At 42.7% G+C, this 26346-nt stretch overlaps 1 protein-coding gene across 1 annotated transcript in view; it reads right to left on the reverse strand.

Moving 5' to 3' along the window:
* The window catches only part of LOC127080479 (uncharacterized mitochondrial protein AtMg00810-like), a 132047-nt gene extending 107517 nt beyond the window's left edge, over positions 1 to 24530 (reverse strand). The window contains exon 1 of the mRNA XM_051020795.1: positions 23847 to 24530. Coding sequence (XP_050876752.1) covers positions 23847 to 24530 — 684 coding nt within the window. The remainder of the gene's footprint in view (positions 1 to 23846) is intronic.
* Between the last annotated feature and the right edge of the window lie 1816 nt (positions 24531 to 26346).

Here is a 26346-nt window from a genome sequence, read left to right on the forward strand (position 1 = left end):
TTCCGATTTTGACTGAAGCTTCGACCTAGTGATCAGAGATTGCACAACCAGCCAGTCCAGTCTGCATCATGTGCATCATAGCATATTTATTTTTCAAAAGAAACGCAAAAAAAAAAATCCAAAAAAAAAAAAAAAAGAAAAAAAAAAAAAAAAAGAAAAAAAACTAATCCCTGCATGCATATCATTTCTCAGGTACATTCCCGAGCTTGTCTACTGATAGAGATGGCAACAGTCCCAGAGCCGAAGCGGAAGACCTGTTCCTACAGTTTCCACCGTGAGCCGTTGACTCCGCTATTTGAGTTGGGTAGCCTCGTGACAGACGATCGACTGAAGAGTTTTGTTGGGCGGTATGGAGATATCTTGACAGTATTGAAGACGGTAGTGGATCCGGTGCCTCTGCAGACACTACTACAGTTTTATGACCCAGAGCTCAGATGCTTCACTTTCCAAGATTACCAGTTAGCACCTACTCTCGAGGAGTATTCTATCCTGTTGAGTATCCCTATTCAGCATCAGACTCCCTTCTTGGACGTTCCAAAGGAGGTCGACTTCAGATTGATTGCCAGAGCTCTCCGTTTGAGTGTTGAGGAGGTTAGTAAGAGTTGGAAGTCCAGTGGGGATGTTGTAGGATTGCCTTTGAAATTTCTGTTGAGGGTAGCTAGAGAAGAAGCAGAGAAGGGAAGTTGGGAAGCCTTTCATGCTCAGTTGGCCGTCATGATCTATGGGATCGTCTTGTTTCCGAGTATGCCGAATTTTGTTGACTATGCTGCAGTCAGTATTTTCATTGGAGGAAATCCAGTTCCTACTCTATTGGCTGACACTTACTATGCTATTCACAGTAGGCATGGTAAGGGTGGGGCTATCAGGTGTTGTCTACCTCTTCTGTTCAAATGGTTCATGTCTCTTCTGCCAGCCAGTGGACCATTTGTGGATACTCAGAGCACCCTGAAGTGGACTCAGAGGGTTATGTCTCTTACCTCCTATGATATCAGGTGGCAATCTTACCGGATGGATGTGCGTAACGTCATTATGAGCTGTGGAGGATTCCGTAATGTGCCACTCATAGGGACTAGGGTTGCATCAATTACAACCCGGTTCTTTCTCTTCGCCAGTTGGGGTTTGTGATGAAAGGAAGACCACTTGAGGCTGAAGTAGCTGAGAGTGTGTATTTTGAGAAGAAGAGTGACCCTGTTAGATTGGAGCAGGTAGGGAGAGCTTGGAAGTCTATTGGTGTGAAGGATGGATCTGTCTTAGGGAAGAAGTTTGCCGTTGCTATGCCCGATTACACTGATTGGGTCAAGAAGAGAGTAGAAACTTTGTTGTTACCCTACGATAGGATGGAGCCGTTGCAGGAGCAACCACCTTTGATCCTTGCTGATAGTGTGCCTGCTGAGCACTATAAGCAAGCCCTGATGGAGAGTCGTCGGTTGAGGGAGAAGGAGCAAGACACTCAGATGGAGTTGTACAAAGCTCATGCTGATAAGCTGCACTTGGCCCATCAACTCAGGGAGGTGCAAGGAGAGGATGCTAGCAGACTGAGAAGCAAGAAGAGATCCTACGAAGAGATAGAGTCTATGTTAGATGCAGAACATCGGGAGCGCTTGAGGCTGCAGAGAGCAGAAGCCGGTTATCAGAAGAAGATCAGAGACTTGGAGAAGCAACTCAGAGATAAAGATATCCAGTTGAAGAAGGAAGTAGATTTGAGACAGGCATCAGAGAACCACCTTGGAGGAGAAGTCTTGGAGCTGAGAAGACAGTTGAAGAGAAGATTACCCCTCTACCAGAATGCTCAGAATGCTCACTGTTGATAGACCAGTGCCATTACCTGAAGACCCTCATTCCAGAAGACCGTCTGTCTTAGTTTGTATCTCTGATTGTATTTTGTTGAGAATCACCTCCAGGTTTGTTGGATGGGATTCATTTGCGTGTAAGCCATCTCTTGGATCTTTTTGTTGAGAATCACCTCCAGGCTTGTTGGATGGGATTCTTTTTCTTTGTACGTTGTTTATTCAGATATTCTGTTGACATTGGTTGTATGCCTTTTTACCCTTATGTATGTATAAGGATGTCAGCATTTCCTTGTATCTGTTTTGTTCTCTTGTTGCTGCAGGTTGCCATCTTTTCAGGATGGGTCAGGCTCTTTGAATGCCTGAGAAATGAGCATATCATGTGCATCATACGCATCATTAGCATCATACTCATATCATTTTGCATAACAGGTGTTCTTGATCGTGACTTCTCACTCTTGGTTCCTGTTCAGGCAGGATAGCTGATCAACGTCCGCACCGCTACTCAACAAGACTGAATCAACAGAGAAGTATGGATCAATTTCAAGCTGAGTTGGCTGAGATGAAGGCTAGCATGGCCCAGTTTATGAATATGATGCAAGGGGTTGCGCAAGGTCAAGAAGAACTTCGAGCTATGGTTCAGAGACAAGAGGCTGCAAATCCACCGATCAACCATGCTCCGCCAGAGGGAGGCCCAGTCGATGATAACAATATTGCTGCTGCTGTACCCGTCAACAACTATGCTGTAGGTGATGAGTTGGGGGGTATTCGAATCAACGGTCAACCTATTGTTCCAGATGCCGCTAATGCCAGAGTAGTCCGTGCTCCGGCCCGTAATCCTGTTCCGATTGTTGACAGACAAGAGGATATGTTCTCTCTGCTCAGTGAAGACGAAGACGTTCTGGGAAGGGTTAATGAGAGAGACCGCAAAGTTGAAGCTCTTGCTGAGAAGATCCGTGCTATGGAAAGTCAGAATTCTCTCGGTTTTGATGTTACTAATATGGGGTTGGTTGAAGGTTTGAGAATCCCTCACAAGTTCAAAGCACCGTCCTTCGACAAATACAACGGTACTTCTTGCCCTCGCACCCATGTGCAGGCTTATTATCGAAAGATCTCTGCGTATACCGATGATGAAAAGATGTGGATGTATTTTTTCCAAGATAGTCTATCTGGGGCTTCTTTGGACTGGTACATGGAATTGAAGAGAGATTCGATCCGATGCTGGAGAGATCTGGGTGAGGCCTTCTTGAGGCAATACAAACACAACATGGACATGGCACCGAGCCGGACTCAGCTGCAGAGTCTTTGTCAGAAATCCAATGAAAGCTTCAAGGAGTATGCCCAGAGGTGGCGTGAACTGGCTGCTAGAGTTCAACCCCCTATGCTGGAGAGGGAGTTGACAGACATGTTTATTGGTACTCTTCAAGGTGTGTTTATGGACCGGATGGGGAGCTGCCCGTTCGGTAGTTTTTCTGATGTTGTCATTTGTGGAGAAAGGACTGAGAGTCTAATCAAAGCTGGTAGGATCCATGATGCTGGTTCCTCGTCTTCATTAAAGAAACCCTTCTCTGGGGCACCTCGCCGTAGAGAAGGAGAGACCAATGCTGTACAGCACAGAGGGGGTGTGTACAGAACAAATGCTAACAGAGATCAATATCGTCCAGTGGCTGCAGTGACTATTCCGGCACCTCAACCTCGTCAACAACAACAACAAAGAGTTCAACAACCGCAACAACAACAACAACAGCAACGTCCTTATCAGCCCAGACAGAAATTGCAGGCTGATAGAAGATTTGATCCTCTGCCCATGTCTTACGCAGAGCTACTACCCGAACTACTCAGGTTGGGGATGATTGAGTTGCGTACAATGGCTCCGCCTACAGTGCTGCCTCCTGGCTATGATGCTAATGTTAGATGTGACTTTCACTCTGGGGCACCAGGCCACCATACTGAGAAGTGTCGAGCTCTCCAGCACAAGGTTCAAGATTTGATCGATGCCAAGGCGATCAACTTCGCTCCAGTGCCTAATGTCGTAAACAACCCTATGCCTCAGCATGGTGGGCATAGAGTGAACAATATTGAGGGGAAAGAAGCTGAAGATCTGGTTGTTAATGTTGATGATGTTCAGACCTCTCTGCTAGTTGTGAAGTGCCGTCTGCTAAAGGGGGGTGTCTACCCGGGCTGTGATGAGAATTGTTTGGGCTGTGCAGAATCTGAGAATGGTTGCGACCAGTTAAGGGCCGGTATCCAGGGTATGATGGATGAGGGTTGTTTGCAATTCAGTAGGGCTGTAAAAGATCGTGGAACAGCGTCAACTATCACCATTTACTTTAAACCGTCTGAAGAACGTGGACAAAGGGTCGTCAGTGCACCTGCAGCAAATGGTACCCCAGTTACCATTCCCGTGCCTGTAACCATCAGTGTTCCAACTACCATCGTTGCGCCTGGGAGAAGGGTTGTTGAGAATAGTAGAGCTGTGCCATGGAAGTATGATAATGCTCACCGCAGTTACAGAAGGGCTGAAAATCAGACGAGACCAGTGAATCAAACTCCAGTGACAATTGGTTTACCGAATAGAGTTCCTGCAACTGTTGGTCCGGCTGTGGATAATGTAGGGGGTCCAGGAGGTTTTACCAGAAGCGGTCGTCTGTTCGCACCGCAGCCTTTGAGGGACAATAATGCTGAAGCCCTCGCCAGAGCAAAGGGTAAGCAAGCTGTGGTCGAGGAAGAACCTGTCCAGAAGGAAGCGCCCGAGGGGTCATTTGAGAAGGAAGTGGAGGAGTTTATGAAGATAATCAAGAAGAGTGACTACAAGATTGTAGACCAGTTGAATCAAACTCCGTCCAAGATTTCTATACTTTCACTATTGATGTGCTCTGAGGCACACCGTAATGCCTTGCTGAAGATGTTGAATCTGGCTTACGTGCCTCAGGAGATTTCTGTCGATCAACTGGAGGGTGTGATGGCCAATGTGAGCACCAGACATGGTGTGGGTTTCACCAACTTGGACTTACCACCTGAAGGGCGAAACCATAACAAAGCCTTGCACATCACCATGGAGTGCAAGGGGGCAGTGTTGTCTCACGTATTGGTAGACACCGGGTCGTCGCTGAATGTGTTGCCTAAGCAGATTCTGAGGAAGATTGATGCGGAAGGGTTTGTGCTTAATCCCAGTGACCTGATCGTTCGTGCTTTCGACGGCTCCAAACGTTCTGTGTGTGGGGAGTTACCTTGCCTGTGAAGATAGGTCCTGAGGTATTCAATATCATCTTCTATGTTATGGACATCCAGCCCGCCTATAGTTGTTTGTTGGGGCGTCCATGGATTCATGCAGCAGGGGCAGTCTCGTCGACTCTCCATCAAAAGCTCAAGTATGTCTGGAACGGTCAGATTGTGACTGTGTGCGGTGAAGAAGAGATTCTGGTGAGTCATCTATCCTCGTTCAAATATGTTGAGGTGGATGGCGAGATCCACGAAACCTTATGCCAGGCATTTGAGACTGTGGCTCTTGAGAAAGTGGCGTACGCTGAGCAGAGGAAGCCAGGTGCTTCAATTACTTCTTACAAGCAGGCTAAGGAGGTTGTTGATTCTGGAAAAGCCGAAGGCTGGGGCAAGATGGTGGATTTGCCGGTTAAAGAAGACAAATTTGGCGTTGGTTACGAGCCTCTCCAAGCAAAGCAGAATAGTCAAGCGGGTCCGAGTACCTTTACCAGCGCTGGGCTGATGAATCATGGCGACGTTTCTGCAACCGGTAGTGAAGACTGTGACAGTGATCGTGATTTGGACAACTGGGTTCGCCCGTGTGCACCAGGGGGGTCTATCAACAACTGGACGGCTGAAGAAGTGGTTCAAGTTACTCTTCTGACAGAGTAATTTTCTGTTGTGTTGTCATTTTGCATGAAAATCCTACGTTCTGCCCAAGGCGTAGTGATTCATTTTTGTAGGGCCTCATCATGTTTTAATGATTATCATTAATGAAGGACATTTTTTGAACAAATTTTGTGATCCCTGTCTTTCTGTTTTCTGTTTTCACTTTTTTTCAAAACAATAAAAATGGCAATGTTTTTGTTTTCTGTGACCTTTTGAACTCTTTTTCTAAAACAAAGCATTAAACATGCAGAAGCGATCTTATGGCATTCACTATGAACAGTTCTGTTATGGCTCAGTATGATTTCGATGATCCCATCTACCAAGCTGAAGAGGAGAGTGAGGAAGACTGTGAACTCCCTGCAGAATTAGCCAGATTGTTGAAGCAGGAGGAAAGGGTCATCCAACCTCATCAGGAGGAGTTGGAAACTATCAACTTAGGTACTGAGGACGACAAAAAGGAGATCAAGATTGGGGCTGTTTTAGAGGACTCTGTCAAGAGGAGGCTGATTGAGATGCTGAGAGAATATGTGGAGGTATTCGCCTGGTCATACCAAGATATGCCTGGTTTAGATACAGACATTGTGATGCATCGATTACCTCTTAGAGAAGGATGTCCTGCGGTCAAGCAGAAGCTTCGTAGAACGAGTCCTGACATGGCAACTAAGATCAAGGAAGAGGTTCAGAAGCAGTGGGATGCGGGTTTTCTGGCTGTCACCAGTTATCCACCGTGGGTGGCCAACATCGTTCCTGTGCCGAAGAAGGATGGTAAAGTCAGAATGTGTGTCGATTACCGGGATTTGAATAGAGCGAGTCCGAAAGATGATTTCCCACTACCTCACATTGATGTATTGGTTGATAATACGGCTCAATCCTCGGTATTCTCTTTCATGGATGGTTTCTCTGGATATAATCAGATCAAGATGGCGCCAGAGGACATGGAAAAGACGACATTCATTACACCTTGGGGCACGTTCTGCTATAAGGTGATGCCATTTGGGCTGAAGAATGCCGGTGCTACCTATCAGAGGGCAATGACAACTCTTTTTCATGACATGATGCACAAAGAAATTGAAGTGTACGTGGATGATATGATTGCAAAGTCGCAGACAGAAGAGGAGCACCTGGTTAACTTGCAAAAGCTGTTTGACCGGTTGAGAAAGTTCAAGCTGAGGTTGAATCCGAACAAGTGTACGTTTGGAGTGAGATCAGGGAAGCTTCTAGGCTTCATTGTCAGTGAGAAAGGGATTGAGGTTGATCCAGCAAAAGTCAAAGCTATTCAAGAGATGCCTGAACCAAAAACGGAGAAGCAAGTCCGTGGGTTTTTAGGGAGGTTGAACTACATTGCAAGGTTCATATCTCATCTAACTGCTACATGTGAACCAATTTTCAAACTGCTCAGAAAGAATCAAGCGATCAAGTGGAACGATGACTGTCAGAAAGCTTTTGACAAGATTAAAGAGTATTTACAGAAACCTCCAATCCTGATTCCTCCAGTTCCTGGGAGACCTCTGATAATGTACCTTCAGTGACTGAGAACTCGATGGGGTGTGTATTGGGACAGCATGACGAGTCTGGTCGAAAAGAGCATGCCATATACTACCTTAGCAAAAAGTTTACCGACTGTGAAACAAGATATTCACTGCTCGAGAAAACTTGCTGTGCTTTGGCCTGGGCTGCTCGCCGACTGAGGCAGTATATGTTGAACCATACTACCTTATTGATTTCTAAGATGGATCCAGTAAAATACATCTTTGAGAAACCAGCTCTCACCGGACGCGTTGCCCGTTGGCAGATGATCTTAACAGAGTATGACATTCAGTACACGTCGCAGAAAGCCATCAAAGGTAGTATTCTGTCAGACTACCTCGCCGAACAACCGATTGAAGATTATCAGCCTATGATGTTTGAATTCCCTGATGAAGACATCATGTATCTCAAGATGAAAGATTGCGAAGAGCCTCTCGTCGAGGAAGGACCGGACCCGGATGACAAATGGACACTGATGTTTGATGGGGCTGTGAATATGAATGGTAACGGTGTTGGGGCAGTTTTGATCAATCCTAAGGTGCTCATATACCTTTTTCTGCCAGATTGACGTTTGACGTCACCAACAACGAAGCTGAGTATGAGGCTTGTATCATGGGGATAGAAGAAGCCATTGATCTGAGGATCAAAACCCTTGATATATTTGGAGATTCCGCTCTAGTGGTCAATCAAGTCAATGGAGATTGGAATACGAATCAGCCGCATTTGATTCCGTATAGAGATTACACCAGAAGAATACTGACGTTCTTCAAGAAAGTGAAGTTGTATCATGTCCCCCGGGATGAGAATCAGATGGCTGATGCCTTGGCTACTTTGTCATCTATGATCAAAGTTCATTGGTGGAATCATGTGCCACATATTGACGTGAATCGACTCGAGAGGCCTGCGTATGTGTTTGCAGCCGAGTTGTTGTTGCTATTGATGAAAAGCCGTGGTATTATGACATCAAGAATTTCCTCAAGACTCAGGAGTATCCTGAAGGTGCGTCAAAGAATGACAAGAAAACCCTGAGGAGGCTAGCTGGAAGCTTCTATTTGAATCAGGATGATGTGTTGTATAAGAGAAACTTTGACATGGTCTTGCTCAGATGCGTGGACAGACCCGAGGCAGACATGTTAATGCAGGAAGTTCATGAAGGTTCCTTCGGTACTCATGCCGGCGGACATGCAATGGCTAAGAAATTGTTGAGAGCGGGTTATTACTGGATGACTATGGAATCCGATTGTTTCAAGTATGCTCGGAAGTGCCATAAGTGTCAAATCTATGCTGATAAGGTGCACGTACCACCAAGCCCTCTGAATATCATGAATTCGCCTTGGCCGTTTGCCATGTGGGGCATTGATATGATTGGGAAGATTGAGCCTACTGCTTCGAATGGACATCGCTTCATCCTGGTTGCGATTGACTATTTCACCAAGTGGGTGGAAGCAGCTTCCTATGCTAATGTTACCAAACAAGTGGTTACCCGGTTCATCAAGAAAGAAATCATATGTCGTTATGGAGTTCCTGAGAGAATCATCACTGACAATGGTTCGAATCTCAATAACAAGATGATGAAAGAGCTTTGTAAAGATTTCAAGATTGAACATCACAATTCTTCTCCTTACAGACCGAAGATGAATGGTGCTGTAGAAGCGGCGAACAAGAATATCAAGAAGATTGTGCAGAAGATGGTCGTTACGTACAAGGATTGGCATGAATGCTGCCTTTCGCTTTGCATGGGTACCGTACCTCAGTACGTACGTCGACCGGGGCAACCCCTTACTCCCTTGTGTATGGTATGGAAGTTGTCCTACCCGTTGAAGTAGAGATTCCTTCTCTGAGAGTTTTATTGGATGTCAAGTTGGATGAAGCCGAGTGGATTCGAACAAGGTTTAACGAGTTGAGCCTTATTGAGGAGAGACGGTTAGCAGCTGTATGCCATGGACAGTTGTATCAGAGAAGGATGAAGCGAGCCTTTGATCAGAAAGTGCGTCCTCGGACATTCCAGATCGGTGATTTAGTTTTGAAGAGGATCCTTCCTCCCGGTACAGATAACAGGGGCAAGTGGACTCCTAATTATGAAGGTCCGTATGTTGTGAAGAAGGTCTTCTCCGGTGGAGCCTTGATGCTTACAACTATGGATGGTGAAGATTTTCCGTTTCCTGTCAACTCAGATGTAGTCAAAAAATACTTCGCATAAATTGACCCGCTGGACAAAAAAAAAAGAGAGTCCAGGCAAAAATGGGCATCCCGGCGAACCAAAAAACAGAAAGAAAGGTTCGGGCAAAAATTAGGGATAAAATGAAAAGAATTGTACACCCGGTAAGTCGAAAACCCGCAAGGGCGGTTTAGGCAAAAATGGGTATCCCGGTGGATTGAAAACCCGAAAGGGCGATCCAGGCAAAAGTTAGGGATTAAAGCGAAGACTACAGTCTGAGTTTGTCTGTACTTCATCAAGCTTTATCGTCTGCCATCTCGAAAGATGTGATCCGTCCAGTCATTCTTCTCAGAAAGCAAGGAGTTGGGAGGAAAACTGATGATCTGTGAGTTATAACAGAATTAGGAAATAGTGGATGCCGTGTCCACATTGCCATTAGGATAGATTTTTTTCTTTTTATGCGCAATTACCTCTTTCTAGGAATTGCTTCCTAATGTATTTTGCCTCTTCAGGCACATTTTCAATCAATAAAAGTCGTTATTCAGATAAATAGCTCTCTTGTTTTTATTTTTACTGTTTTGTTTGCAAAATGTCCGAATTTTTGATAAGCATTGCATATAAAAACATGGAGGTTATACAATAACATGCAGAAATGTGAAACATTTGAAAATCATTTTGAATGTTGAGGACACTTGAGCGTATCTTGTCCATGTATCCCTTGGAGGCATTTTTTTGTGTGCTGTTTTTCAGATCGGCGTCTGTGAGGACGTTTCCTCAACAGATATTTGCCCCGAGCAAGTTTGGAAGCTATCAGAGTTGTGTTCCCCCGCGAAGACGTCTGTGGATAGTGCCTTTTATTCCCCAGCAGATCTAAGGATTGCCTATCCCCAGCAGGCCGGTATTTGCCAATTTCCTCCCCGAGTGAGGCAGGTTCATCGAAGTTTATCTCCAGCATTTATTCTACCTGTGGACTGAAGGATATCCCCAGCGGAGTTTATATTTCCCCAGCAGCAGTGCTGTTCTTCAACAAAAGTGAGAAATCGCTTTACCATTCCTCAAGCAGAGTTCCCCGCAGAGTATTTCCCCAAGAGGAGTATCCCCGCAGAGTCAGAGTATCTGATCATTTTGGCTCCCCAGCCAGAGTCTTTCATCATCTTGCATTTTTCATGTAGTAATCATTGCATCCTCAAAAACCGCGTAGCATTTCCATTCCATATGGAGCATTACGCCATAGAAAAATTCAAACATATGCATTCATGTGTTAACTTCACCAGACCGTATCCCCGGTAGAGGCGGATCATTTCATTCAACATCAGCACCAAGACTGCTACAGTTGCTCTTGACAGCATTCAGATTTGTTTATTCCCCACAGAGGTTTATTTCCTCACCCGATGGTGACAGAAAGTTTGCTTCTCCCCAGTGAGACCCCCAGCAAGTGGTCAACCTTGCCTTAACATATCTAAGATGTCGTTCTCGTGATGCCGGTAAGTGTCATGCCAGCACCCACGTGGGTTTTCTTTGTTTGGTGTCGGTAAACACCCTTGTTTCGGTGTCTGTAAACATCGAGTATTCGCTCCAGTCATCAGTAAATGTCTGGTCGTCATCTTTGTTTGGTGTCGGTAAACACCATTATTTCGGTGTCTGTAAACATCGAGTCTTACTCCAGTCATCGGTAAATGTCTGGTCATTTTTGATGTCGGTAAACATCATCTTTCGATGTCAGTAAACATCGAGTCTTTTCTCCAGTCATCGGTAAATGTCTGGTCATTTTTGATGTCGGTAAACATCATCTTTCGATGTCAGTAAACATCGAGTCTTTTCCTCAGTCATCGGTAAATGTCTGATAATTCCCAGCTAGAAATCCCCAGTCGAGTCATCTGTAAATGTCCTATCTGGTTTCCGGTTGCAAATATTTGTATCTCCCCACTAAATTTCTCATTCCCAGTCTGGTCATTTCTTTGGATGTCGGTAAACATCATCTTTCGATGTCAGTAAACATCGAGTCTTTTCTCCAGTCATCGGTAAATGTCTGGTCATTTTTGATGTCGGTAAACATCATCTTTCGATGTCAGTAAACATCGAGTCTTTTCCTCAGTCATCGGTAAATGTCTGATAATTCCCAGCTAGAAATCCCCAGTCGAGTCATCTGTAAATGTCCTATCTGGTTTCCGGTTGCAAATATTTGTATCTCCCCACTAAATTTCTCATTCCCAGTCATCGGTAAATGTCTGGTCATTTCTTTGGATGTCGGTAAACATCACTTTTCGATGTCGGTAAACGTCGAGTCTCATCCCAGTCATCGGTAAATGTCTGGTCAACAAAATCAAAATCCCCAGAAGTCGTCGGTAAACGTTTTGTCTGGTATCACCACAAAGATTTTGTTCCTCCCCAAGTGGAGATGCCATCGGTAAATGGCCCCGTTTTCTTCGATATCGGTAAATGTCGAATTCCCAGTTGCAGCAGCCATCGGTAAATGGTCTCGCTAAGTTTGACATCGGTAAATGTCAAGTTTCTTTGAAGCCACCATCGGTAAATGGTCTTGCTTCCTTATTACATCAATTCGTTTTGCCCAGCAGCCATCGGTAAATGGTCGTGTTGAAGTTGATATCGGTAAATATCAAAATTCTAACCATCGGTAAATGGTTTTGTTTCTCAGAAGTTTGTTTTCCCCAGCCGCCATCGGTAAATGGTCGTGCTGAAGTTGATATCAGTAAATATCAAGATTCCAGTTCCTCAACCATCGGTAAATGGTTTTGCTTTTCTGAAGCTGTCAATTGCAGTCGTCATCGGTAAATGACGTGGTTCTTCTTGTATCCTATCCAGCTAGTGCAAATTCTACGGTTCTTTGGTATTCAATCCCTGTTTACCCTGAAAGTCTGACAGCCGCTGCTATCATCCGTTCGGGTTCCCAGCTGATTGAATAGGGGCAGCTGTAGCACCTCAAATTTGCACCTATCATCATGCATACATTTTCACATTAGGTCATGGCATATCATGATCCATTGCATAGCATTTGCATTATCCCTCAGTTGCCTCAAGAGCAAGCAATCAGGAATTAGGTCAAACTAATCTCCTGATCAGTCAACCAAGCAAACAAAGGAATTTCTCATTGAATCAAGGCCTTGGGGTTTGTCCAACAAGTTCACATGGCTTGGAGGGCTATTTGAAGTGTTCATGTCAAGGTTTGAAGACTCAGAAGTCATCAGTTCATACACAGACAGTCAAAAACCCTAAAAAAGGTCAACTGTCAGTCAAAGCAGTGGATGGTGGTCATTCTTGTGGAATTTGGGCACCATGATCAATAATCAAGAGTTCATACAACTTGGGACATCATTTGAAGTCAAGTTCTCAAGGAATTAGGGTTTGGAAGTCATCAGTCAATGCACAATCAGTCAGAAACCCTAAAAGTCAACTGTTGGTCAACTGTCCATTTAATCAGTGATTGGATGATTGGAATTGGTTTGTGGGAGTTCATTCATGTCCAAATAGTCATCATATACCATGCCAAACACCATCATGGAAGAATTTGGAGCCAGATCATGAATTTCCCAAAACGGAAACTGGGCCTGTAACTGAAACTTGCCATAAATGGAAAGTTTTGATCCTCAAACTTACATCATGATACAAGCCTCAAATGAATTTTTGCCCAACATGAAAGTTGAAGATCTTGTTCTCCCATTTCCAAAAAGTCATAGAACTCTCAATTCCCATGTGTGGTTGGCAAGTTATGATCGAATCGATTTCAGAAAATCTTGAACTTCAAAGGGCCATATCTCCCAAACCGTTTGGCCAAATTTGGTGGGGTTTTTTCCTACAAACCACATTTTTCATCCTCTTTCCAAAAATATAAATTTCATGACCTAAAACCTTACCAATCAAAATGGCATTTTTGGACCTTTTTCATTTAAATTCAAAGTTTGACCAAGAGTTGACTTTTTGACTCAAACATTTTTTCAGCATTTGGCCAATTGGGAAAGCTCATAAATGTCATTTTAAGTGTGTTTGCAAAGCCAAATTATGCAGAACATGTGGATATTGCTTGGTTGCTTGGATTGTAAGAAAAGTACCATTGCACCATACTTGTTTATGCATCCACCATACCATGGTTTGTACTCTCAAAACAGAAGTTAGCAAGCCATTTTTCTGTCATGTTGAAACCTCATTATGTAGCCATACTCTAAACAGTACATAAAGCCATTCTTGCTTACTTGGATTGAGGAGGAAAGTACATTGCTTCAACAACCAAGTGCAATAGCCATAACTTGTACTGTCCAATAGCAGTTTGGACAGCACTACTTTTCTGTCAAGAGAGACTCATGGCAGTCACAAGAAAAGGAGGAGTGCAACAGAACTGACCAAGACTCATTGATGCTAAAAAACTGCTTTGGCCATGCTTGAAAAACTATGTCATGACATCCCACTGCAGAAAAACCCTTGGTCAATTCACTCATTGGAAAACTCTCACTTGGCATGTACCTCAAAAAAGGATGGCAAGATCCTGCTGACAACAGAAAAAAAAACAGCAAATAGCACAAGGAAGCACGATTTTCCTGCTACTAGCATAACCAAACAAACTCACTTTGCCTGGCTTCTTTCTGTCAAGAAAAGTTCTGCAGCAACATCCAACAACAGGATTTTCTGTCCAAGCCCCTAGTAACCTAACCTGCATCCATTCCACCATTTTCCTGCCATTTAGAAAACCTACAGCAGCAGGACAGCAGAAGAGGATTGGATTGACTTGGCTTTGGCATTTTATCAAGCAAGCTGTCAAACTCCAAAGAAGGGAGGATTTTTGTACAATACAAAACAGCATAACTTGCTGTCCAATTTCTGTCATGAGTATTGCTAACAGCAGGGCAAAAACCACTTGGCCAAAACAGTACAAAACAGCAGGGCATTTTCCTATTTGTAATTCCTGTCAAGAGGGAACCTTGCCCTCACTTTTCTGTCAACCAAATGCAACAGTTCACCTCACTTCATCTGTCAAAAACAAAAAGGCATGACCTAACCTGCTTGGCCTGGCACAATCGGCTCCCCATCTTTGAAACTAGTAGCCAGCATACAAAAACACTTTGGCATTTTGCTTCTCAAAAAAGGCTTGCCAACTTCTAACAGCAACAACCTAGCAGCAACATGATCCCACTTGGCCATTTTGCATTTCTCTTGGTCATCAAAAACAAGTAGCAGTAGCAGCACACAAACCTTCACTTATTTTTTTCCCAACCAAAGCCCTTGCTACCTTGGCCATTGTTCTGTCAAAAAACCCCAATGATTCAACCTTGCACCTTGAAAACTGCATCTTTCCTGTCATAAGACCAACAACAGCTCTTCATTTTTCTGATGTTGATTTTCAAACTTGCACACACCCTTGGCCTTGCCTCAAAACCAGCATAACATAACCAACAATCCAGCATAACTTAATCAACAAGCATGACACAAAAGCTACTTTGGGCCAAGGCAAATTGATTGGGGACTGTCATTCTAAAGAACACACACTGCTGGTCATTTTGCATTGGATCTCCCATGACCAAAACACAATGTTTGTAAACATCACATAGCAGAACCATTTACCTTGCCTTGGCCATTTTTTTTTGCATTTTTTCCCAGTCATCAAAAACTGTAAGAGCAGCATACACACTTGTTTTGTAGCTCAAAACCAACATAACAAACCTTGCTCTCACTTGCAAAACCTGTCAAGACTAAAAAGCACCAAACCTTGCCTTGCATTTAGACCATATTCCCTCATCCTTTTCTGTCAAAACCAAACAGCTAGCATCATCAAACCAACAAAAATTAGCATTGGTCCCCTCATTCACTCAAAAAAACCTCTTCTTGCACTTTTTCATTTATCAGTCCACAAACTGTAAGCACTTTGACTCTGTTTGGTTGGTTCATCATCAAGGCAACATCATGAGCACTACAGTCACATTTTTCACACTTGGAGGCATTGGTTCTTGCATTGTTTTGAAAAAGTGACTTCCATAGTTTTTGGCCATTTCCAACAAACAGTCAAACAACTCTTCATCATACATCAAGCATTCTTGAGTAAATAGCTTCCTCCTCCATCATTGCAAGGCCAGGGGAGCTTCTGTTTGGGCTTAGAACCTTCAAACAACTGTTGCATCTCCATTTCTCAAAAATCAAGTAAGCTTTCGATTTCAATCATTTGCCATGCCATAGTATGTTTTTGAAAGGTCTTTTTATGGTGATTCTAGAGAACTAAAGCATGCTTAATTTGGTTGTGTTTTGGCCAAGAAATCTTCATTTCATTTTGTGTGTTCAAACATAATTCTGTTTGATTTACCTTGCTAGCATGGATTTAATGAAATATGATCCCACATTCTTGATGCCTGATGCTTAATGATGCTGTTAGAGTGTTTAATTCTTAATTCTGGGCATGTTGATTTTTAAGATGCATGATGATGAATGTTCAAATGCTGCTGTTTGCAACCTGCCCTGCCCAGAATTTCCACGCTTGATTGTTTGTTTGGTTGTTTGCTTGATGTCACTTGATGATTAGCAATGCCTTGTTGTTGTGTTGATTTGCTTGGTTAATGTTCGTTTCAAGATTGAACATGCTGAACACGATTGCCTGGCTGTTAGAAACCCTAGTCCATTGTGTGAAATTCCCAAAAACGTGAAAGCTCATTGGCTGTTGTTTGCTTTGTCACTGTTTCATTGGGGGCGGGCCAATCAAAACATTTCCTGGGCGCGCTCAAAACGCTGCCGTTTTACTAAATGAGGCCCTGATTTACTGAAATGCCATTCTGTTGACTTGTGTTGACCAATTGCCATGCCTATTGTTTCATGCTTCATCCAATTTTTCATCCAACTTCACAAATTAATTTCCAATTCATTTTTCATCCAAAAATTATGATTCTTTTTCCATGATGTTCATAATTGAGTCTATTATTTAATTATGAATTTTAATTAATTTTTCATTGGCTGGATTTTGAATGATAATTGGTTTTCTAACATGTGTGCATAAATGATACCTTGTGCCATTTCAATTGTGAAATTGTAATATTGCATCCAATGAGCTTGAAATTTTTTGTGGTAAAACTAGACACATTGACCTTCATTTCCATATAAAGTTTGTGGATTTCCCATTTGTGGTTTGCTGGTTATGATTTTTTGAAGTCATGTGTTACATTTGGTGCCATACCATGATCATGCATTTTCCCTAATTTTGTTCACATGTTTCCTTACATCCAAATGACCCCAAATTTTGCATGAACTTACTCTTGTATGTCTAGTTGACTTGTGAATTTTCTTGGATTTATTTGAACAAATTTCCATTTGTTTGAGATTTTTCTTCCCTGCCTAGTCAAATGTGGACTTTGTGTGACACATGTTCCCATTTCATTTGTGAAATTCTCATACTTTATTAGATGGACATGAAATTTGATATGTGATAACTAGACATCTCAAACTTGGCATTGGTGTTAATCTCATTCATTTCTCAGCTGTTTTCAATTTGATATGATTTTTTGAAGTTGACCCATGCTTGTTGACTTTCTTTGTGCATGCTTGAATTTGGTTTGACATCATGATTTTCATTGACTGCCTTCTTCTCATCCAAATGGGATGAAATTTGACATGCTTACCATGCTATGTGTTAGGGTCGGTCATGATTTATTTGATGATTTTTGGAAAATGTTTAGATTGCTTTTGATGCAAGTCTTGCTGTTGACTTCTATGAGCTTCTGTTTGCCATGTTTTGACCTAAATGGTTCATAAAATGATGATGATGATTGATATGAATGTGAACCCCATTGGTTATGTTTCCTAATTGTTTGACCATGATTTTGGATACTTACCCCTTGCTGTCTTGACTTTCTCATTCACTTTTGACCCTAGGCTTGCCCTAGTGGTCCCGTTACTCACCTTTGAGCTTGTGATTTCAGGTTGACCATCAAATGGCCATTAAGACCAATTCTTTTGATTGAGCTTACCCAAGTATCATTGCCTAACCTCTTTGTTTTGTAGGTGGCTTGGCTCACATGCCATAAGCCTTGTGCCTTGCACATCCATGTGCCTCCAATTGACTGTTGGTTTCTGTTTCTGTTTGTTTTGTTTGAAGTTGCATACTAACATCTGCTTGACTGTTTCAGGTGCTTTAGTTGCTTAGTTCCTTTGTGAACTTTTTGCTTTGCTTTGCTTGTATAAGCAATTTGCATTGAGGTATGTCTCTTTTACTTCATGTAGTCTGGAAGACCTGGCCTGTTACTTGGCCAGGCAACTATCTGAAGTCCTCCTTAAGAGGCAATGTTTGTGATTGTTTACTTTTGTCCTTGCATAGAGTCAAAGTCCTCCTAAGTGAAGAGGCAATTGGTGGAAGGTAGGGATATGCAATCTATCCCCCACTATTCAGTGTGTCATCTGCCTTGCTCACACCACTGTGTTGATGCATTGCCGATACAAACCCAAGATCTTGTACAACTGTACAGTTGAGTCAGTTCTAAATGTGTAGAAGGGTTCCCACTTTCTGAACCCACACATTCTTGTCTTGAGCTCTCCCAGGCTAGGGATAAGAGCTGTGAGGTCTCATCCTCACTTCATCCTTTCATCTGCTTCACCTTAGCCCCTCAATGGCAAGGTTAAGAGCGACATTCACCCAGTTCCAGAGGTTTGTTTGTTGAGGTTGATATGACCCCTTGACTAAAACCTAACCCTTGTTTGAGCCACTTGTTTGTGTATAGCGTGTGCTATCTGTGCTTGTAGGATTGTTTGACTTGCTTCCTGTGCAAGTTAGGATAGTTTGACTTGCTTCCTGTGCAAGTTAGGATTGTTTGACTTGCTTCCTGTGCAAGTTAGGATAGTTTAACTTGCTTCCTGTGCAAGTAGATTTTGCTTGGCTTGCTCCCTGTGCAAGTTAAGTGTGTGTGTGGCTTGCTTCCTGTGTGAGCCATACTTAGGATAGGTCGGCCCGCGTGCCATTTAGCTAGAAACCTTAACTTAGGGATGATTTTGCATGATAACATCTAGGCTCGAGTCGTAGTCTCCCTAGTTGTGCCTCCCTCTGTTATCTGGTTAGGCTAGTCCTTTATCCCTCCGTAGGGGAACTACATCGCCCTGATCTTCATACCAGATGAAGTATGTAGGCAGGAGATTGAGCTGATCTCTCCGGGCGCCTTTTCTTTCTTTTGTGTGTGTTGTTTGACCTTTGCTAGGCCCGAGTCCCCGTACTCCTTAGCATTTGCTATCTGTTTGTGTGCGTTTGACAGTTATAGGCTGAGTCCCCGACTCCCTATCTATCTGTTGTGTTGTTTAGGTTCGGATGTCAATGTAAGTCCAGCGATTGGCATTTGGGCTCCACGTTTGCCTCTTTGTGTGTGTTTTGGTTCGGATGCTGATATAAGTCCAGTGATTGGCAGTCGGGCTCCATGTTTGCCTGTGCTTTGTTTGTCTGTGTGCGTGTTAGCCGAGCTACGAATGCTCTGATTCTTCTCTCGTCCGAGAAGATACGTATGCATAGGATGCGACATCCTAGCGAGCATGTGTCGTTTCCCCAGTCCGAACTACTTCGACTCTGATGTCTATGCCTGATAGACTAAGTAGGCCCAGGATGCGATATCCTGCCGAGTCAGTTTCAGTCAGTTTCTTGTGTCTCTTTCAGCCAGTGTGTGTAAGTGTGAGCAGTGTTTAGCAACCAATATTCCTTCCTTTTGTGCGTGGATCCCGTAGAGTACTACGGATGCGTAGGGGTGCTAATACCTTCCCTTCGCATAACCGACTCCCGAACCCATTCTCTTTGGTCGCGAGACCATGTTCTTTCCTAGGTTTACTCTGAGCGTTTCCTTTCCCTCTTTTGGGATAAATAACGCACGGTGGCGGCTCTGTTGTTCTTTCTTTTCCCGCCGGTTTTTCGCGCGATGCGACAGCATAGACATCAGAGTCGAAGTAGTTCGGACTGGGGAAACGACACATGCTCGCTAGGATATCGCATCCTATGCATACGTATCTCCTTGGACGAAGGAGAATCAGAGCATTCGTAGCTCGGCTAACACGCACACAAACAAACACAGGCAAAGGCAAACATGGAGCCCGAATGCCAATCACTGGACTTACATCAGCATCCGAACCAAAACACACACACACTGGAACCCGAATGCCACTCGATGGTCTTACATCAGCTTCCAAGCACACAACAACACAACAAGTTAATAGGGAGTCGGGGACTCGAGCCTATAACTGTCAAGCAACACACACAAACAAACAGACAACAAATTGCTAAGGAGTCAGGCACTCGAGCCTAGCAACTGTCAAACAACACACATAAAAAAGAAAAAGGGCGCCCGGAGAGATCAGCTCAATCTCCTGCCTACATACTTCATCTGGTATGAAGATCAGGGCGATGTAGTTCCCCTACAGAGGGATACAGGACTAGCCTAACCAGATAACAGAGGGAGACACAACTAGGGAGACTACGACTCGAGCCTAGATGTTGTCATGCAAAATCATCCCTAAGTTAAGGTTTCTAGTTAACTGGCACAGGGAGCCAGCCTATCCTAATCATGACTTGCACAGGAAGCAAGCCACACACACATTTAACTTGCACAGGGAGCAAGCCAAGCAAAACCTAACTTGCACAGGAAGCAAGTCTAAACTAACCCTAACTCGCACAGGAAGCAAGTCAAACAATCACACAATCACAAGTAGCACACACTATACACAAGCAAGGGGCTCAAACAAGGCTAGGTTTTAGTCGAGGGGTCATATCAACCTCAACAAACAAACCTCTGGAATTGGGTGAATGTGCTCTTAACCTTGCCATTGAGAGGCTAAGGTGAAGCAGATGAAAGGTGAGTGAAGATAAGACTTCACAGCTCTTATCCCTGGCCTGGGAGAGCTTAAGACAAGAATGTGTGGGTTCAGAAGGTGGGAACCCTTCTACACATTTGATACTGACTCAACTGTACAATTGTACAAGATCTTGGGTTTGTATCTGCAATGCATCAACACAGCGATGTGAGCAAAGCAGATGACACACAGAATAGCAGGGGATAGGTTGCATATCCCTTGGGTTCTGCCAATTGCCTCTTCACTTAGGAGGTCTTTGACTCTATGCAAGGACAAAATTAAACATCCACAAACATTGCCTCTTAAGGAGGACTTCAGACAGTTGCCTGGCCAAGTAATAGGCCAGGTCTTCCAGACTACATGAAGATGAGAAATATACCTCGATGCAAATTGCTTAATAAGCAAAGCAAAGCAAAAGTTCACAAGGAACTGAGCAACTAAAAGCACCTGAAATAGTCAAGCAGACATGAGTATACAACTTCAAACAAAGCAAAAAGAAACAGACATCAACAGTTAATTAGAGGCAAATGGATGTGCAAGGCACAAGGCTTAAGGCATGTGAGCCAATCCACCTACAAAACAAACAAGTTAAACAATGATATTCAAGCAAGTTCAATCAAAAAGAATTGGCCTCATTGGTCATTTGTTGGTCAAACTGAAAACACAAGCTCAAAAGTGAGTAACAGGACCACTAGGGCAAGCCTAGGGTCAAAAGAGAATGAAAAAGTCAAAACAGCAAAGGGCAAGCATCCAAAATCATGTTTAATCAATCAAGAAACAAAACCAATTGGGTTCACATTCATATCAATCATCATCATCATTTCATGAACAAATTAGGTCAAAACATGGCACTTAGAAGCTCATAGAAGTCAACAGCAAGACTTGCATCAAAACCAATCTCAAACATTTCCAAAAATCATCAAATAAATCATGATCAATCACAACCCACAGCATAGTAAGCATGTCAAATTTCATCTCATTTGGACAAGTGGAAGGCAGTCAATGAAAATCAGAAAGTCAAAGCAATTTTGAACATGCTCAAAGAAGTCAACCAAACATGCATCAACTTAGAAAACTCATAAGTCAGAGATGGTGTATGATAAATGAATGGGACTAAAACCATGGCAAAGCTTAAGATGTCTAGTTATCTCATGTAAAATTTCAAGATCATCCAATAAAGTATGAGAATTTCACAAATGGAATGGCAAGATGTGTCACACAAAGTCAACATTTGACTAGACAGGGGAGAAAAATCTCAAACAATTAGGAAAAAGGCACAAACAATTCCACAAAAAATCACATACAAACTAGACACATAATAGGAGGTTCATGCAAAAATTGAGGTCAATTGGAGGTCAAGAAGCATGGATACAAAAATCAGGAAGTTGCACATCCATGGTGTGACACAAGTTGTCACACCCTACTTCAAAAATTCACAACTCTCAAACCACATAAGATAAATTCATGATCTTTACATCAAAATAAACATGGATGAGTCTACTTTATGCACAAAAAATTTCAGGTCCATTGGATATATCATCATCATTTCACAATTGAATTGGCAAAATGTACAAAAATTGGTCACATGCTACAAACCCTAATGCCATTAAAAATCCAACCATCCAAAAAATCAGCAAAAATCATGATAAAAAAGTAGAGATCCAACAGAACATGATGCAAAAATTTTCATGAATTTTGGATTTGAAATGGGTGATTTATGAATTTTGCAAGTTAGGCATGGTAAGTGAAATAAGCATTGCAAAATAAAGTGAATTAAATAATGATTATTGGAATAAATATGTAATAAAAAGCCAAAGGACCAAAATGTCCCTCGCTGAGTATGAAACTCAGCGTTTCATTTAAAATGGAAAGTCAATGCTCGGTCAACGATGGCACGGACCAATCACACGCTGCATGGCCCACTTCCAATGGCCAATCACGAATCACCTTCCTCATGCAAACTAAAACCCTAAAATGCTACAGTAACACGAAGGAAAAGGAGAAAATCTGGGCAGCTTCTTCATACACGAACCCAGGTCAAGAACAAAATTCTTGGAACTCAAAATCAAGCACACCAATCCATAGTTCCTACTTCATACATCACGAATTCAAGTACCAATCACAACAAAACGCCATGGCCAGCATGAATCGAAGTAAACAAGTTTGGCATCACAAACATAAATCAAAGTTATCTCAACCAAATCTCAACGAAAATCAAAAATAAAAGGTCCAGGGTGTTCATGGCAGTGAGATGTACATAAACTACCATAACATTTCATGAATTTTGAAAGTGAGTTTCTAACCTTCAATTCATGGCAGAACTGGGATGGTGGTCGTTGAGCTACCAAATGCGTAAACAGAAATTCCAAAGAGTTCCAGTTGAAGAATGGACGAAAGGAAATGGCTCAATGGTGCTCCAATTTCTCCTAATCACGAACTGTCATGAGTGAGCTTCCATGGAGCAGCCTTGGATAGTGCTTTTACAGTCGAATTTCATCACTTACCAAGGCTTCTAAAGGACTTGCAGAAGGTGAATCCAAGCTTAATAACCAAGGCTCTTTGCAATTTTGTTCAGAAAAATCCAAGTGAAGCAAAAATGAGAAAAATGAGAGAATGCAATTTTCTGTTTTGGTCAGGGGCTGCTAGGGTTTCCAAGTGACAGAAAATGATGAATATATCTGCTGTTTAAGGGTACAAATCAAAGTTCATGAAAAGGTGGGATGGAGTTGGTGAAAAGTGTACTTTTGTCCAATTTTCAAGCAAGTTAGGAATGGCTATATGTACTGCACGAAAATGACTTGGTTCATGTCACAAATGCATTTTCAGAACATGTTTGATTGGTAGAATTGGTTAGAAATGATTATCTCACAAATTCACTTTTGTACCACACTTGAAATTAATTCATGCAAGTCCAAAAATGCCATTTTGATTGGTGAAGTTTTGGTACATGAAAATTACATTTTTGGAAAGAGGAGGTCAAATGTGACTTGTTGGAAAAAACCTCACCAAATTTGGCCAAATGGTTTGAGAGATATGGCCTTTTGAAGTTCAAGAATTTTTGAAAATGAATTGATCATAACTTGCCAACCATGCATGGGAATTGAGAGTTCTTGGACTTTTTGGAAATGGGAGAACAAGATCTTCAACTTTCATGTTGGGCAAAAATTCATTTGAAGCTTTTATCATGATGTAAGTTTGAGGATCAAGACTTTCCATTTTTGGCAAGTTTCAGTTACAGGTCCAGTTTCTATTTTTGGAAATTTCTGATCTGGCTTCAAATTCTTCCATGATGGTGTTTGACATGATATATGAGGACTATATGGACATGAATGAGACCTCTCAAACCAAATCCAACCATCAAAACCATAAAATCAGACACAGTTGACCAAGTTTGACTTTTTAGGGTTTCTGACTGATTGTGCATTGACTGATGACTTCTGAACATCCAATCCTTGACCTAAACACTTCAAATGGATCCCCAAGTCATGTGAACATGTTGGACCAACCCTAGGGCCTTGGCTCCTTGAGAAATGCACTTGCTTGCTTGACTGACTGATCTCCTGACCAGTTTGACCTAATTCTCCTGATGATCTTGCACTTGAGGCAAAAGGGACAATGCAATGTTATGCAGTGGACCATGTTATGTTATGACCCAATATGAGAATGTATGTACAATGATAGGTGCAAATTTGAGGTGTTACAATCCAACACGATTCAGAGACAATATTAGCAATCCCCCTATATTCGGCTTCAGCACTGGAACGGGAGAGAGTTGATTGCCTTTTGGAAGACCAAGAAATAAGGTTGTCACCTATAAACACACAGTACCCAGATGTAGAACGCCTGGTGTCAGAACATCCACCCCAATCAGCGTCAGTGTAGGAGATAAGCTTTGTAATGGGAGATGAGGATAAGTGTAGTCCAAAATGTAAGATGTCCTGAACATAGCGCAAAATGCGCTTAAGAGCAAACATGTGTTCCGTGCGAGGGGCATGCATGTGAAGACAAACTTGTTGAATAACATATGATATATCAGGTCGAGTGAATGTGAGATACTGTAGGGCCCCTGCAAGACTCCATAACAAGGAGGGATCCTCATAAGAAGTGTCGGAGGAGGTGCTGAGTTTCTGCTTGGTGTCAACAGGAGTGGCTGATGGTTTACAGGACTCCTTGCCAACACATTCAATGATCTCTGATGCATAAGTTCTTTGACTGATAAATATGTCATCAGTATGACGAGATACTGCAATACCCAGAAAGTAACTAAGAGGGCCCAAATCCTTCATTGCAAACTCAGATGCTAAGAGTGACATAATTGATTGGCGAAGGACCTGAGTGGAGGTGATGGGGATGATATCATCTACATACAGCAGAATGTAGGCCATGTCTAAATCTTGTCGATATATGAAAAGGGAGTGGTCTGATGTGCTATGGCGAAAGCCAATGGTGGCGACATAGTCAGCAAAACATTGATATCATGCCCTAGGTGCTTGCTTGAGACCATACAATGACTTCTTCAACCGACATGCATAATCTAGATGACGGAGGTCGCGGGAACCCAATGGCTGATGCATGTAAACAGTCTCATGAAGATCACCATGCAAAATAGCATTATGGACATCTAATTGATGAATGGGCCAGGATTTGGAGAGAGCAATGGTAAGCATTGTTCGAATGGTAGCGGGTTTCACCATGGGGCTAAAAGTCTCATCACAATCCACACCTGCAACATGTGACCTGCCATCACCTACAAGACGATCCTTATAACGCTCAAAGGAGCCATCAGAATTTTTCTTATGCCTAAAAATCCACATACATCAAATACGATTAGCATCACAAGGACGAGGAACTAAATCCCACGTCTTATTTCGAATAAGAGCATCAAATTCAGATTGCATTGCAGATTTCCAATTCGGGTCCGAAAATTATCAAAGAGAATGCGAGGAAGTCCTTTGGTGAAGATGTATGCGATCTGATGTGTTGAGGAAACATGAAGGACGCGAGCTTGACCACGAGCTACCTTTTCCCGAATAAAATGAATGTCCATCTCAATATGCTTAGTGCGCCGATGTTACACAGGATTATTAGATAGATAGATGGTACTAACATTGTCACAATACATCAAAGTGGCATGAGGAATAGGAAAATGGAGTTCTAGGAGAAGATTGTGAATCCAACACGATTCAGAGACAATATTGGCAATCCCCCTATATTCGGCTTCAACACTGGAACGGGAGAGAGTTGATTGCCTTTTGGAAGACCAAGAAATAAGATTGTCACCTAGAAATACACAGTACCCAGATGTAGAACGCCTGGTGTCATGACATCCACCCCAATCATCGTCAATGTAGGAGATAAGCTTTGTAATGGGAGATGGGGATAAGTGTAGTCCAAAATGTAAGATGTCCTGAACATAGCGCAAAATGCGCTTAAGAGCAAACATGTGTTCCGTACGAGGGGCATGCATGTGAAGACAAACTTGTTGAACAATATATGATATATCAGGTCGAGTGAATGTGAGATACTGTACGGCCCTTACCAGACTTCGATACAAGGAAGGATCCTCATAAGAAGTGTCGGAGGAGGTGTTGAGTTTCTGCTTGGTGTTAACAGAAGTGGCTGATGGTTTACAGGACTCCTTGCCAGCACGTTCAATGATCTCTTATGCATAAGTGCTTTGACTGATAAATATGCCATCAGTATGACGAGATACTGCAATACCCAGAAAGTAACTCAGAAGGCCCAAATCCTTCATTGCAAACTCAGATGCTAAGAGTGACATAATTGATTGGCGAAGGATCTGAGTGGAGGTGATGGGGATGATATCGTCTACATACAGCAGAATGTAGGCCATGTCTAAATCTTGTCGATATATGAAAAGGGAGTGGTCTGATGTGCTATGGCGAAAGCCAATGGTGGTGACATAGTCAGCAAAACATCGATACCATGCCCTAGGCGCTTGCTTGAGACCATACAATGACTTCTTCAACCGACATGCATAATCTAGATGACGGAGGTCGCGGGAACCCAATGGCTGATGCATGTAAACAGTCTCATGAATATCACCATGTAAAAAGGCATTATGGACATCCAATTGATGAATGAGCCAGGATTTGGAGAGAGCAATGGTAAGCATTGTTCGAATGGTAGCGAGTTTCACCACGAGGCTAAAAGTCTCATCACAATCCACACCTGCAACCT

Source organism: Lathyrus oleraceus, chromosome 5 (assembly GCF_024323335.1).
Source record: "Lathyrus oleraceus cultivar Zhongwan6 chromosome 5, CAAS_Psat_ZW6_1.0, whole genome shotgun sequence".
Classification (NCBI taxonomy): domain Eukaryota; kingdom Viridiplantae; phylum Streptophyta; class Magnoliopsida; order Fabales; family Fabaceae; genus Lathyrus; species Lathyrus oleraceus.